Source organism: Ursus maritimus, unplaced genomic scaffold (assembly GCF_017311325.1).
Source record: "Ursus maritimus isolate PB19 unplaced genomic scaffold, ASM1731132v1 scaffold_15, whole genome shotgun sequence".
NCBI lineage: Eukaryota > Metazoa > Chordata > Mammalia > Carnivora > Ursidae > Ursus > Ursus maritimus.
The window spans coordinates 16857476-16870963 of record NW_024423897.1 but is presented as its reverse complement, the minus strand read 5'-3'; the positions used below and the strand labels follow the sequence as shown (position 1 = coordinate 16870963).

General features: G+C 43.1%; 1 protein-coding gene across 1 annotated transcript in view; it reads left to right on the top strand.

The window, feature by feature from the left end:
* Positions 1-6702, top strand: part of ITK (IL2 inducible T cell kinase) — a 60071-nt gene extending 53369 nt beyond the window's left edge. Inside the window, exons 16-17 of the mRNA XM_008692444.2 lie at positions 1195-1352; positions 3039-6702. Of these exons, the coding sequence (XP_008690666.1) occupies positions 1195-1352; positions 3039-3110 (230 nt within the window). The 3' untranslated portion in view covers positions 3111-6702. The remainder of the gene's footprint in view (positions 1-1194; positions 1353-3038) is intronic.
* Positions 6703-13488: the final 6786 nt, after the last annotated feature.

The following is a 13488-nucleotide window of genomic DNA, read 5'->3' as shown; positions in this document are numbered from 1 at the left end:
GGGGTAGAGAGGGGAAGAAAACAGGAGGGGCAAGCCCGAGAAACAGAAACCTGGGTGGACGGAGAGCTTGATCCCTGCCTCGAGGCCGTTGAACTTTGTCCTGCATTTTAAGGTTTTTGCCCTAATTAACTGTGCTATTTTAAGCAAGTCAGGTGAGCTCTTTGGGCCTTACCAAGTTTCCAATCAACGCATTACAAGGTTTACATGAAAGCAATTGTTTTCAAATGAGCTTTGAGCTGCAGGCCTCAATTTCCCAAAGAAATCTCAATTTCCAAAGAAAGTCCTGGCAACTTGGGGAGCTAAACAGTCTTATTTACAGGCAGCTTCCAAATTTCCAAAACTCCAGAGGCACCTCTGGGGATCCCTTAGAAACCCTAATCCAGAGGTCTGGGCCGGGGCCCAGGATCTACCATTTGAACAAACTTCTGTGGTGATTTTTATTCAGTTGTTTTGGGAATCATACTTTGGAAAACCCTGCCCTAAGAATCTCTGAAATATGCCTTGAAAACCACCAAAACAGGTGATCTGCAAGCTCTCTTCCCGTTCTGACATCCCATGAATATATTAGTACATAATAAAATTGGGTGTGACACTTCTGCTAAAGACAGAAGAGGGAAGGAGATTAAATCACAGGTCAAAAATAGACAACCCAGGGATGTGTTTTGCTCTGTCTACACAGTATTTTTAAAAATCAAATTGAGTTTCTATTTCTAAACTCTCAATGTATGACTTATTTTTTAAAAATCAGGAAATGTGGCAGTCCCAAACCCTCATCCCCATGTGCCCTATGGTGGCTGGAGCTAAATCACAGCTGTCCTCTGAAGACAGAACTAGACCCCCAGTTCTCCACAGTCCCCCCTAGTCTCCATTATGGCACATCTCATCCACTCCATCCATTTACATGAAGTGAAGACATTTGAGTTTACATCCCCTGCAACTTTTAGTAGTAGCATTTGAGTTAGATATAAAAAAGGACTGAGCTTGAAAGCTCCTCACCACTAGGCAGGTTGGGAAATCTCTGTTCTTTAGAAATAGTACAGGCTTAAGAAGCCTCAGATGGTTTTGTATTCTCCTTCCTGAAGGTAGGGACTTGAGTCCGAATGTCAAGGAATCTTCAATTTCTCTATGTAGGCTTATTTGTTTGCTAGCTGGGAACCGCATCATTTTCTGTGCTGCCCTCACCATCTCTTGTAGGTGTGCTGATGTGGGAAGTCTTCAGTGAAGGCAAAATCCCGTATGAAAACCGAAGCAACTCAGAAGTGGTAGAAGACATCAGTACCGGATTTCGCTTGTACAAGCCCCGGCTGGCCTCCGCGAATATCTACCAGATCATGAATCATTGCTGGAAAGAGGTCAGTAAAGGAAGTGTTTTTCCCCCTACATTGTAATTGACAACTTTAGGGTCTGTCCCTTTCACTAGAGAAAGAAACTCTTTCAGCTCAATGAGGAGTGTGATTGCTGGATCATATGATAACAATACATTAACTTTGTAAGAAACTGCCAGACTCCCTTCTGAAGGTTGCTATACCATTTTGCATTCCCACCAGCAATGAAAATTTCTATTGTTCTGTATCCTCACTCCGCACTAGCATTTGTTATCAAGTGTTTTGTATTTTAACCACCCTAATAGGTACGCAGCGGTAGCCCATTGTTTTCATTTGTGGTCTCTAATGACATGTGATGTAGAGCATCTTTTCATATGTTTATTTGCCATTTGTGTATCTTCTTTAATGAGGTGTCTAGTGAGATCTTTTGCCCATTTTTTAATTGGGTTATTTGTTTTCTTGCTTTTGAGTTTGAAGTTGTCTTTGTATATTTTGGATACAAATCCTTTATCAGATATGTGTTTTGAAAATATTTTCTCCCAGTCTATGTATGGTTTGTCTTTTCTCTCTCTTAACGTTGTCTTTTACAGAGGAAACGTTTTTAATTTTAACAAAGCTCAACATCAATTTTTTCTTTTATGAATCATAATTTTGGTGTGGTATCTAAAAACCTATTACTGAACTCACGGTCACCCAGATTTTCTCCTATGTTATCTTCTAGGGTTTTCTAAGGTTCGCATTTTACATTTAGGTCTCTGATCCATTTCGAATTAGTTTTGTGAAGGATGTAAGTTCTGTGTCTAGAGTCATTACAAGGCATGTGGATGTCCAGTTGTTCTAGCACTGTCGTTGAAAACACTATCCTTTCTCCATTGAATGGCCTTTGCTCTGTTTTCAAAGATCAGTTGACTGTATTTGTGAGAGTCTGTTTGTGGGCTCTCAACTCTGTTCCAGCAATCTATTTGTTCATTCTTTCACCATACCACACTCTCTTTGTTACTGTAGTTTTATAGTGAGTCTTGAAGTTGGGTAGCGTCAGTCCTCCAACTTTGTTCTTCTGCAGTATTGTGTTGGCTATTCTTAGTCTTTTGCCTTTCCATGTAAACTTCAGAGTCAGTTTGTCAATATCTACACAACAACTTTCTAGAATTCTGATTGTGATTGTGATTGTGTTGAATGTATTGATCAAATTGAGAAGAAATGACATTTTACTAATGTAGTCTTCCCATCCTTGAATATGAAATGTCTCCATTTATTTAGATCTTTCATTTCTTTCTTTAAAATTTTATATTTTTCCTCATAGAGGTCCTACACACATTTGGTGAGATTTATACCTAAGTATTTTCTTTTTTGATGTTATTTAGCACTTACGTTGTGATGTACTTTTAATACATGATTTTATTTAATTCTTACAATTCTTATGAGATGGGTATTATTATTATCCCCATTTTACTGACAACAAAACTGAGGTTCAAACAAGTTAAGTAACCTGCTCAAAGTCACACAGCTAATGAGTGGAAAAGCTTAGATTCAAAAGCAGGCCATGTGATTCCAAATCCCTGCTGTCAACAACTGAGACCCAGTGGCCTCCAACAATACATATGGAAGCATATCTGAAAATGAGCAGAGGGCTAGTGAATTCCGGGCTGCTTTGGAATTAACTATGACACATAAGTACCAGGAACTCACAGAGTCCTTTTCTTCCTTCTCTAGAAACCAGAAGACCGGCCACCTTTCTGCAGACTCTTGAGTCAACTGGCTGAAATTGCAGAATCGGGACTTTAGCAGGACTCAGCCCCAGGCCCCGGGCTGCACATCCTGAAAGGGGGAAGCAAATTCTCCCTTCGTAGAGCATTAAAAGTGCCACCAGCCCAGAATTCCCCAGAGGCAGCTGGCCTGTGGCGCCAGTTCCCGAGTCACCACAGAGGCAGCAGCGCCCAGACAGAGGCAGGAGGCTGGGCCACTGAACTGGGAGTGACGCCAGAGCAGCAGCCATGTCTCTCTCCTTCCAGCCTTTTACCTTGTGCAGTATGCAGACCTCAACCTTCCGGCTTCCAGGCCACATTTCTTGCACTTCTTAGAGAAAAGGAGAGACACGGTAGGGCTGTGGATTATGGTTTTTATTATTATTTCCAACATGGATCTAAAGTGTATGATCGAGGGATTTTTACTTGACCCGACAACACAGAATCCCAGGATGTGGGGCAAGAGAAATGAGGAGTGTGACTCTTTTTCAAGGAGTACTGGTGACTTAATTAAGGTCAGAAAGAGGGAGCTCAGCGGCTGTGATGCTGTCAGCCGCAGCTTCCTGCCGTAGAGGATGATGGAACAGCTGCTCACCTCTGAGGCCAGATATGCTGAGAAGCAGCTTTAGGAGGTTTTATTCATCGAGCACACGGCCTCCTCCCTCCTCGAAGGGGCATGATGGACCTGGTGAACAGTTCTGATCCCACGGTTGGAGATGGCATCTGGACAGAAAGAGGACATCAGATGGTGGGGAACCAACTGGTGCAGAGAAAGGCCTTAGGTTGTTACCACTCCGATGCCCACCTTTAGTACCAAGTTCCTCCCCTTCTGCATGAAATGCTTGCACAGGCATCCTGGGAGATGACTGCTTTGGAACACTGGCTCCCACTGAGGACTCCGCCCTCAGTTTTTCTGACCTCCGGAGTTAGTCCCTTCTCTGCACGCTCCCACCTTCATCAGCAGAGGGCAGCATTGTGTCGGGCAGTGTGGCCTTGCAGACACCTGGAAGCTTGTTTAGGCCCTAGAGATTTGCAACTTGAAGGTTGAGGCTTCAGGTCTCCTGGAAGTTAGGAGAGTTCGGTTCTCATTCAAACCATCTGGATGGAAAGTGAGTCAAGCACTGAGTGGGGTGCTTCCAAGATGCACAAGGCAGCCTACTGTTGATGGAGCACTGAAGTATGCAAAGTGAATACGTACTGAGCCGCAGGCCTTATCCGCAGAATTTCCTTTCTTCTTGAGTTCACACCAACCCCATGAGAATGCGTTCTTGTTCCCATTTTACAGACGATGGAACTGAAGCTTTAAAAAGCCAAGACAGCTCGCCAAAATGACAGAGCTAGGAAATGGAGAGCCCACATTGTGGGCTGCCAATGACCTTTCTTTATTTCTGTTCAACACTGCCTTCTACTGAGGATGAAAGGGATTGCAGAGGAAATAAACAGCTGGGGAAAGACACAGAAAGGCAGTAAAGAAGTCCACCACCGAGTGTTGTTTCTCCCACATAGACCACTGTGGTTGGCCGCGTAGCTCTCCAACTTGGAATAGGAACTTCTTTCTCTCATCTGTCTTCTCGCCTTTGTTAGAGTTAATGACTTTGAAGTTACCCAGTTAATTAACCCTTTGATTCACACACCCCTCCAGAGTCCTGTTGCATGAAGCCATTTATAGATGAGCTTCAAAGCAGTTTTGAAAGATCCTCCTGCAGGTGTATAAATGCTTCCTTTAATTATCAGTTCGACTTGGGGCCAGCTGCAGTATTCTTGGCCACTTTGTGGGGAAGGGTATTCCCTGGTGTAAGAGAGATTTCATATTCCTACAGTGTTCAGATAAAACTTTTAGAGAGATTATTAGATGGTGTTGCAATGAGCTCTTTCTAAATCGTGTGATATTTTGACCAGCTGGAGATTCAGATGCATAACTTGTAACTATAATTATTGTGAAACTGGCTGCCTCAAGATAAAACTCTATCATTCAGAACATGATCTTACTCAACATACCCAAAATCATCCCTGTTTACTTTCGGGCATTTTGTGCATTCTCTTGTGGAACCCTTCATTAGAGACGGTTTCTAGAACATCCAGCCCGAAGGAAAACATCAAAATTGACTGATTGCTGTGGTCTGGATTCAAAAATTGCCCCTTGCATGGTATTATGGTGTTCAAGCTCAGATTCACCGGGGCCTTAACTGAACATGTTAACTCCCCAGTGTCCTAGCCTGAAAAATGGGCTTCCTGCCTGTTTTTTTCTACCCTTCTCACGCTTTGGAAATGGTACCATGTGTTCACAGGGAATTTCCTTATCCAAGGTTTTGGTTCTAGATGCATTTTATAGATTTTGCATTTTGTACCTTTTGAGACTATTTATATTTGGATGTATTGAATATTTATTAGTGTACAGTGATTGCTAGTATGCACAATAAAAATGTTACAAATATCTCTAACCATTTATAAAGCACACATAGTTAAAGATTGGGTCTAGCTGTATGTTTTAATAAATACAGTACATATGGCCTGGGTTCCACATTTGCCCAAATGTCAAGCAACCTAAAATTTCCCTTAAATACAAATGATTACATGGCTTCATGTTCCACAAACGAGTAAGGACTATATATAGTCAACATTTGTTCAACAAGTAAATATCAAATGCTTCCTGTGTTCCTATGATACACTCTGCAGAGAGCTATGGAAACAAAGATGAAAAAAAGCACAGTCTTTACATTTAGAAACTCCAGGTAAGTCATTAAAAAAAGCAGACATATAAACAAGTAAAATTATAATCCAGCAACTAAAGCCAGAACAGAAATATAGTCAAAGAGGAGAAGAGCCCAGAAAAAGTGACGGAATCTCTCAGGGGAAGGGGGACATCAAGAAAAACTTCCCAGAACCTTGCTACTCAAAGTGTGGTCCCCGGACCATCAACAGCAATAGGACCGGCTTATGAGAAATGTGAATTCTCTGGCTTCACCCTGACACTCACTGAATGAGAATCTGCATTTTCACAAGATCCACAGGTGAGCATAAGCACATTAAAGTTTGAGAAGTACCATCATAGAGGATACAATGTCTGGCCCAGCTTTGAAGATGGATTATGGGTTTTTTTTAGGAAGTAAATGGGCAGAAATAAGAGAAATACTTTCCAGGTAGAAGGATAGAGGAAGCAGAATGTATGGATGGGGAAGCTATTATCAGTTTATCCTCGCCGGTTGTGGGGGCGGGTGTGAGGTGTTGGCAAGGGTAAGGATGATAGAAGGGGCTAGGCGCATCGGAACGGAAGCTGTAAATCTAGATAAGGACCATATTTTAAAAGACAAAAAATGTGGGAGCTCTACCTATAGATAGAAAAGATGTCATTGAGCAAGGAGAGAAGGTCAAATCTATGTTTAAAAATACATTCTGGCAGCAGCATGGTGAGTGGATTTGAGAGAGGAACGCTGATGGAAAAGAAGCCAATGTGAAGATGATTTTTTGCCTTGTTCCGAGTACCAGATTATTGTTCATACTCACTTACTGTCATCTGCTGTGTGGGTGACATGCAGAAATTGTAATTCGGAGTTCTTCAGTCACAGTTGGACAGCGATGAATAGCTGTTCCCCTGCCTCTTAAAATCCCAGTGAAATAAAGGCTCGCTTGTATTTTTGGTGTGCTGAGCTCTCCCTGTGCCTTTTAGTTTACCAAATGCCCACGTCCACGGCAGGAGCCAGTTCATGCCCCAGAGGACCATTAGGCACAAGTGAAAACACCTGTGGTTTGGGACACCAGGGTGGCTCAGGCTGTTAAGCGGCTGCCTTTGGCTTGTGTTAGGATCCCAGTGTCCTGGGATCAAATCCTACATCAGGCTGTCCGCTCAGCTGGAAGCCTGCTTCTCCCTGCTTCTCCCTCTGCCTCTCGCTACCCCTGCTCGTGCTCTCTCTCTCTCTCTCTCCTCCTGATAAACAAATAAATAAAATCTTTCTGAAAAAAAACAAAAGAAAAGAAAAAAGAAAAAGAAAATGCCTGTGGCTTCTGCATGGTCCTTTGTGGGACTCACCTTTGGGCTTAACTCCCGCTGGGAAATGACCCGGATAAGAAACTCCTAAAGCAGTTGGATGAACAGCTCTGCTTCTCAGAGCATTTACCTTGCAGAGCCCACTCTCCCTGGAATCTCCCAACACACAAGTCCACCACTTTGAGGAAGAAACGGGGCACAATCCATTCAGCAAGATGGGCAGTGTGTATTTGTGTGTGTGTCTGTGGGTATGTGAGTGTGTGTCTTCAATGACTTTGAGACTCTCTCCAAGTCATGATGTGTCCTTGCCTTGTGGGATCACAGAATCACACAGTAACTGTTAGAAGGAGTTTTAGAGATCATTTATTTACCTCATAAATAATAGTGATCGATTCACCTGACATTGCCTGGCACTGTGTTGGCCGTACAAGATGAATAAGATATCTTATCAGTTAGAGACCAGACACTTCACATTCAAATTAAGATAATTCAAGGAGGACTTATTTATGAAAGGATTATTTAAAAGAGTGTGGGTCAGGTTGAGGAGAACCACAGAAAGTAGTACAGAAGAAAATAACAGCCAAGGAGCAGTTACCACCTGGAGGCCTCAAGAGACAGGAGGGGAGGTGCTCTTTTGAACGTGAAAGCAGCCAGTCACCTGGAGAAGGGTGCCTTGAGAGGAGAGGACCTTTAGTAAGGAAGTCCAAGGCAACATCACAAAGAGGAAGCCAGGGAAATAAACACACCGACCCCACTCTCCTCCCTTACCCCATGAACTGCCGGGGCTTCTTTTTGGCCAAATCCAACCAGAAGCCAGAGGACAAGGAAACTGTAGCAGGGCCGTCCACAGAGGTAAGTCCCCAGGGGAGAGAGCAGTGGGTTTGGAGAAAGAGACGGTATCTAGTACAGACACCAGCCTTCCCATAAGAAGCCCTCAAGCTAAAAAAAAGTCCAACACATAAACAAATACAGTTGATGCTTATTATTTACAGCTTCTCTACTTGCAGATTTGCCCACTCGCCGAAATGTATTTGTAACTCCCAAATCAGTCCTTTCATGGTCATCCGTGGCGTGCCCCTGCTGGCGCCGAGAAACCTGTGAGTTGCCCTACCCGCACATCCCCAGGTGAGGGGGAGAAGGTGCTGCTCTGCCTTCTCATTTCAGCTCTCATTCTGTAAACAAGTATCCTTTTCGAGGTCTATTTAGTGCCATGTTTTGCACTTGGGTACTTTTTGTTGGTCATTTGCAGTTTAAAATGATCCTTAAGCCCAGAGCTGAAGTGCCATGTAGTGTTCCTAAGAGCCAGAAGGCTGTGACATCTTTTTCCAAGAAAATGTGTGTTAGATAAGTTTCGTTCAGGCATGAGTTATAATGCTGTAAACTGTGAGTTTAATGTTAATGAATCCATAGGTATATTAAAGGAAGTGTTTTTTTTTTTTTAACACAAACGTGGGTTAAAAAAGGTTATGGAGATGGATATGGATAGCTCAGTAGATGAAAATGTTCTGAGCAGAGGCTCACAGGAAGCTAACCCTATACTTCCCCTAGGAGCGATGGTTCAGTATTCACTCATTCAGTGTCCATGGTAACTTTATAAATACTGAGAATCACCTTTGATTGCAAATTGCCGTCGTACATTACCCGATGGAGCAGTGGTCACAATATATGAGAGCATGTAGAGTGAAAACACCTGAGGGATCAAGGAGGGCTTCACAGAGGAAGTGATGTTTGAGCTCTCCTGAAGGGTAAATAGGAGCTCCCAAGGAAGAGAGGGTCTGGAAGAACATTTCAGGCAGAGAAACCAGAATAAAACGAAACAAAACAAAAATACATCTTTTTTTTAAAAGATTTTATTTATTTATTTGACAGAGAGAGAGACAGCCAGTGAGAGAGGGAACACAAGCAGGGGGAGTGGGAGAGGAAGAAGCAGGCTCCCAGCGGAGGAGCCCGATGCGGGGCTCGATCCCATAACGCCGGGATCACGCCCTGAGCCGAAGGCAGACGCTTAACGACTACCACCCAGGCGCCCCAAACAAAAATACATCTTATTCCACCTTCTTCCCTTGCATTATTTTTCAATTAGGCCTGGGAACCTTGAGGACACAGGCAATGGGGCTAGCTAGCATGGTCACAGGACAATCAGTTGAAGGACCTGAATGACTATGATTCTTCACCACCCAGCTTCACCTCTACCCACACCCATCGACACCCATCTATAGCTATGAAGGAGTTTCTGGTCCCTTTCCATTTGCTCAGACTGATTTTGAGTACAAGTGCCTATAAGATGAGATAAACTATACAAACATTCATTTGCTTTTCTCTTTTGGATATCTCAAAGCACTTTCCCATCTAAGATGACGTTAGATTTCTCAGCACCTTTGGGATGAAAGCAGGAGTGCATGGTTCCCAGCAGACAGAAAAGGAAAGTGATAGACAGCATGCCTGAGGTTATAAAGCTACTTGACAAAGGTGACATTAGAACTCAGATCTCCTTCCAGGTCCTGCATTCTTCCTAGAGATCACACCAAAATTCCAACCATGTTAATAATAATCATAACAATAAAAGCTTGTTTTTGATGACTCTGCTTGGTGTGTTCCATTTATTATTTCATTTAATCTTCTAAGAACCCAAGGGATAGATACAATTATGATCATTTCAGTTTTACAGAAGAGAACAGGGCTTCATAAATTAGGGAAACAATGCACGGTCCCCCAATTAATGAGTGACAGAATGGGGGCTTAAAGCCAGACCTGTCTGTCCCCAGATTCCATGCTCCCAACCATTCAGTGGGGCTGATTATGGGGCCACCTATGCTAGCCTCTGACACTGGGCCCATTGTGCCTCAGCTCCGTTGCTGCACTTCTGTTCAGAATATGCTCTACAGGCCTTAACAGTTCTTATCTAGAATTATTGTGTATACAATTTGTTTAAATAACGATGAAATGTTCTTTGCTGTGAAGTTATGTATAAAAGATCTGACCTTCAAGGGGGACCAGTTCCATAGAAGTTATGAGAAATGAGCAAAGTGAGAGAAAGACAGCATGAAGGGGGGACATGCATTTCCAAATGGCCCAGGAAGGAGCTGCAATCTTTCAGCAGCACACCAGTCGTCAATACTTCATTTGTAAAATAACAGGGCTACTTCTTAGGATTGCATGAGGCTTCAATGAGCTGATCCATATATAATACTTAGCAAAGAGGCTGGCCCCAAATAAACATTTGATAAATGTTAGTTTAAAACATACGTTTTAACAAATTATTCCAGATTCAAAGAAGGAAATAGGCAACCCAGTTTCCTATGGAGAGACCTGGGTCTGGGTCCAGCCGGCCTTGGGCAACCCTTCCCCTTTCTGGGCCCCAGTTCTTTCATCTGTAAAATGAGGCAACTTTAAGCAAGTGCTCAGGTTTTATCTAATGGACAACATCAATTGCATAACTGACCATCAAGTTTCTCTTTTCCTTCTAGCTACATGCACCAAGTGTGTGAGCCTATTGTACGTAGCAAGCCCATTGCACTTAGAAACTTCTTTTGTATTATTCACAGTTTCTCTCCATCTCATACCCTTTTCCTTTGTTCTTTCTAAAAATTTGTCATTGATGGACAACTGAGTGGCTCAGTTGGTTGAGCTTCTGACTCTTGATTTCGGCTCAGGTCATGATCTCAGGGTTGTGAGATCAAGTCCTGCATGCAGCTCCGTGCTCAGCCTGCTTGCGATTCTCTCTCTTCCTCTCCTTCTGCCCCTCCCCCTGCTCACACTCACGTGCTCTCTCTTTCTCTCTCTCTCTCAAATAAATATATAAATAGATAAAATCTTTAAAAAAATTTATTATTACCTAGGGGTACCTGGGAGGCTCAGTCAGTTAAGTGCCTGACTCTTAATTTCGGTTCAGGTCTTGATCTCAGGCTGGTGAGTTTAAGCCCCGTGTGGGGCTCCACATGGGGCATGAAGTCTACTTTAAAAAAAATTATTATTGATTCTAAAACATTTCAGTCATTATTGTTAATTTTAGAATTTATGTTTTCTCTCTCCAGAACCAATTCTTATACCCATTCCAGATACTCTACTATTGGTTTCTATGAAGCAGGGTCTGTGAATTTTAAATGGAGATCTAGATGTCCTAAGTGACCTGAAACTTTTCTAAAAACAAGGCAATGTTGCCACACATGGAACCACAGTGCGTGGGCCACAGCTTAGCAAGTGGCGAAGCAGTTTTTCACCTGATAGCTTTGATCCTCTCATTGCTGATGGCGCAGCCGGGGGTTGGACGGGAAGCATATCTGAGGGCAGTAGGCAGATGGCTACACATTTTACTGGCAACATGTAAGCTAAGTTTTACTTTTGATTATTCGTTCAACTCATATTTACTGAACTCCTATTAAGTACTAGTCTCTGAGGAGGTGATGAGAAGCAAGAAAGACCCACCCTTATCTCTTAAATTTTATGCTCTAATGAAGGTACGCAGGCAACTATGTCAGCAATCCCAACACAGCACAACAAGGGGGATGATAGAGGAAGCCCAGGGGGCTCTGGGAGCATAGATGACTAACCCTAGCCTAACCCAGACGTGAAGGGAGCTTGAAGGAAAAGAGAGGTAAGTGGACCCCAGAGGGATGAATAGAATTTAGGCAGCAAACTGGGGGCAAATGCAGAAGCAGAGGGGAAAGGGGGATAGATCATTCTAAGCAAAAAGCCCAGCTTAGGTAAAGGCCAAATACAAGAGTGAACATAGCACATTTGGGAAACTAAAAGACTGCTTTTAGCTAAAAGCATAGAGAGCTTCTCACAGCAGAAGAGACTGGAGAGGTAGATGCTAGATCATTAAGACACTTGTGGGCCATTAGTTAAGGAGTTTGGGCTCCATACTGAGAACAATAGGGAGCTAGTGAAGTGCTTTAAGGACGGTATAGAGGGGGAAACAGGTGAAGTGACTTGCCTAGGGTCACTTAGTTGCAAAGCTGGGACCAAAAGGCAAGCCTCTGGATTTCCAACACAGTGGTTTGAACAAACCACATTGCTTCCCCTTATAAGCAAATGGAAATCAGGGGTCAGGGAATTATTTTTGCCTAAGATCTAACCAAATATATATGTAATAGTCTTTTTGTTTCTTTTAAGCAACTTGCTCTTGAAAGGTGAAAAGACAGGGAAGGAACAACAGGGAGAAATATGTCTTCCAAAAATCTACAACATGCAACATAGTGTGCCCTTTAGAATGAAAATCCAATCTCTCTTGTTACATATTTGTAATCACTGACACTCAAGATCCTAAGAATCACAGTGGAAAATGAAAAATTAAAAAAGAAAGGGAGATAAGAAAAGGAAGGAAGGAAGAAGGAAGGAAGGAAGGAAGGAAGGAAGGAAGAAGGAAGGAAGGAAGGGAGAGAGAGAGAAAGAAGGAAGAAAGAAAGAAAGAAAGAAAGAAAGAAAAGAAAGACTGAGTTCAGTTTTGAAAGCCAGCCTCCACAAACACCTCCACAGCTTTCTCACAGGGACAGAAATGTGTGTGTGCACATATATATAAGTCATCCTTTCTGAAAAGGCAATTTAAATTAGAATGAGTGATGTAACATCAAACCATAAAGGATCATGAATTCTGAATGTTCGTGAAATGGTGTGAGATCAGTGAGGGCAAAGATTCCACAAGTCCTATGCCAGAGACTCTGCTAATATGGCCCCTCTATAAATAGCCCCCTAACAGGAATAGCTACGTGATTAAGTATAAATTTGTGGGCCCCAGGCAAACATTTCAGAAAGCTTCCCTTGCGACAGGACTTTATCTTTTATATCTATACACACTTTAAAATGTCTCAAATGCTTTCTAGTGTCTACCCGGTGAGGTAGGAAGGGCAATGACTCCTCACATTATAGATATGGTGGCTTCTCAGGAACCGACTGTTGAAGTGACTTGAGTAGGGGGTCTCAAGGTTGGATCTGAAGGCCCACCAGGCTGCAGCTCCGTGAGAGCCGTTTCTTCCGCCAGCCCTGAATGGCAGATAAGCCTTGAAGAGAAAGGTGCCTGTCCTTTCAGGTTCCTCCTGTCACCATGTATGTTCCTTTTTGTCCATTAGGCAATTCTTCCTGAAGGAAGTTGAGGCAGGTTCCTGCTTAAGAGATGGCAGCTTCAGGGATTTGGCTCCAAGGAACTGAGAAAGTATTCCTGAGCAGAGGCGCCGCACTGGGGACCAGACTCAATTGGTGGGAGTCCCCTCTCCCCAAACCTCAGCTTTATTTTCCATCCCTTCACCCAGTTTCTTTCCTTCACAGAACTTCCTCCAGCTGTAACTGCACATTACTAGGTGAATTTATGCTCTGTCTCTCCTGGTAGATAAGAAGCTCCAAAAGGGCAGTACACCAGTGCATACTCAGCTCCTGGCACGGGGCTCGGAACAAAATAGCTGCTCAATAAATATTAGGTAGATAAATGAGCACTTGG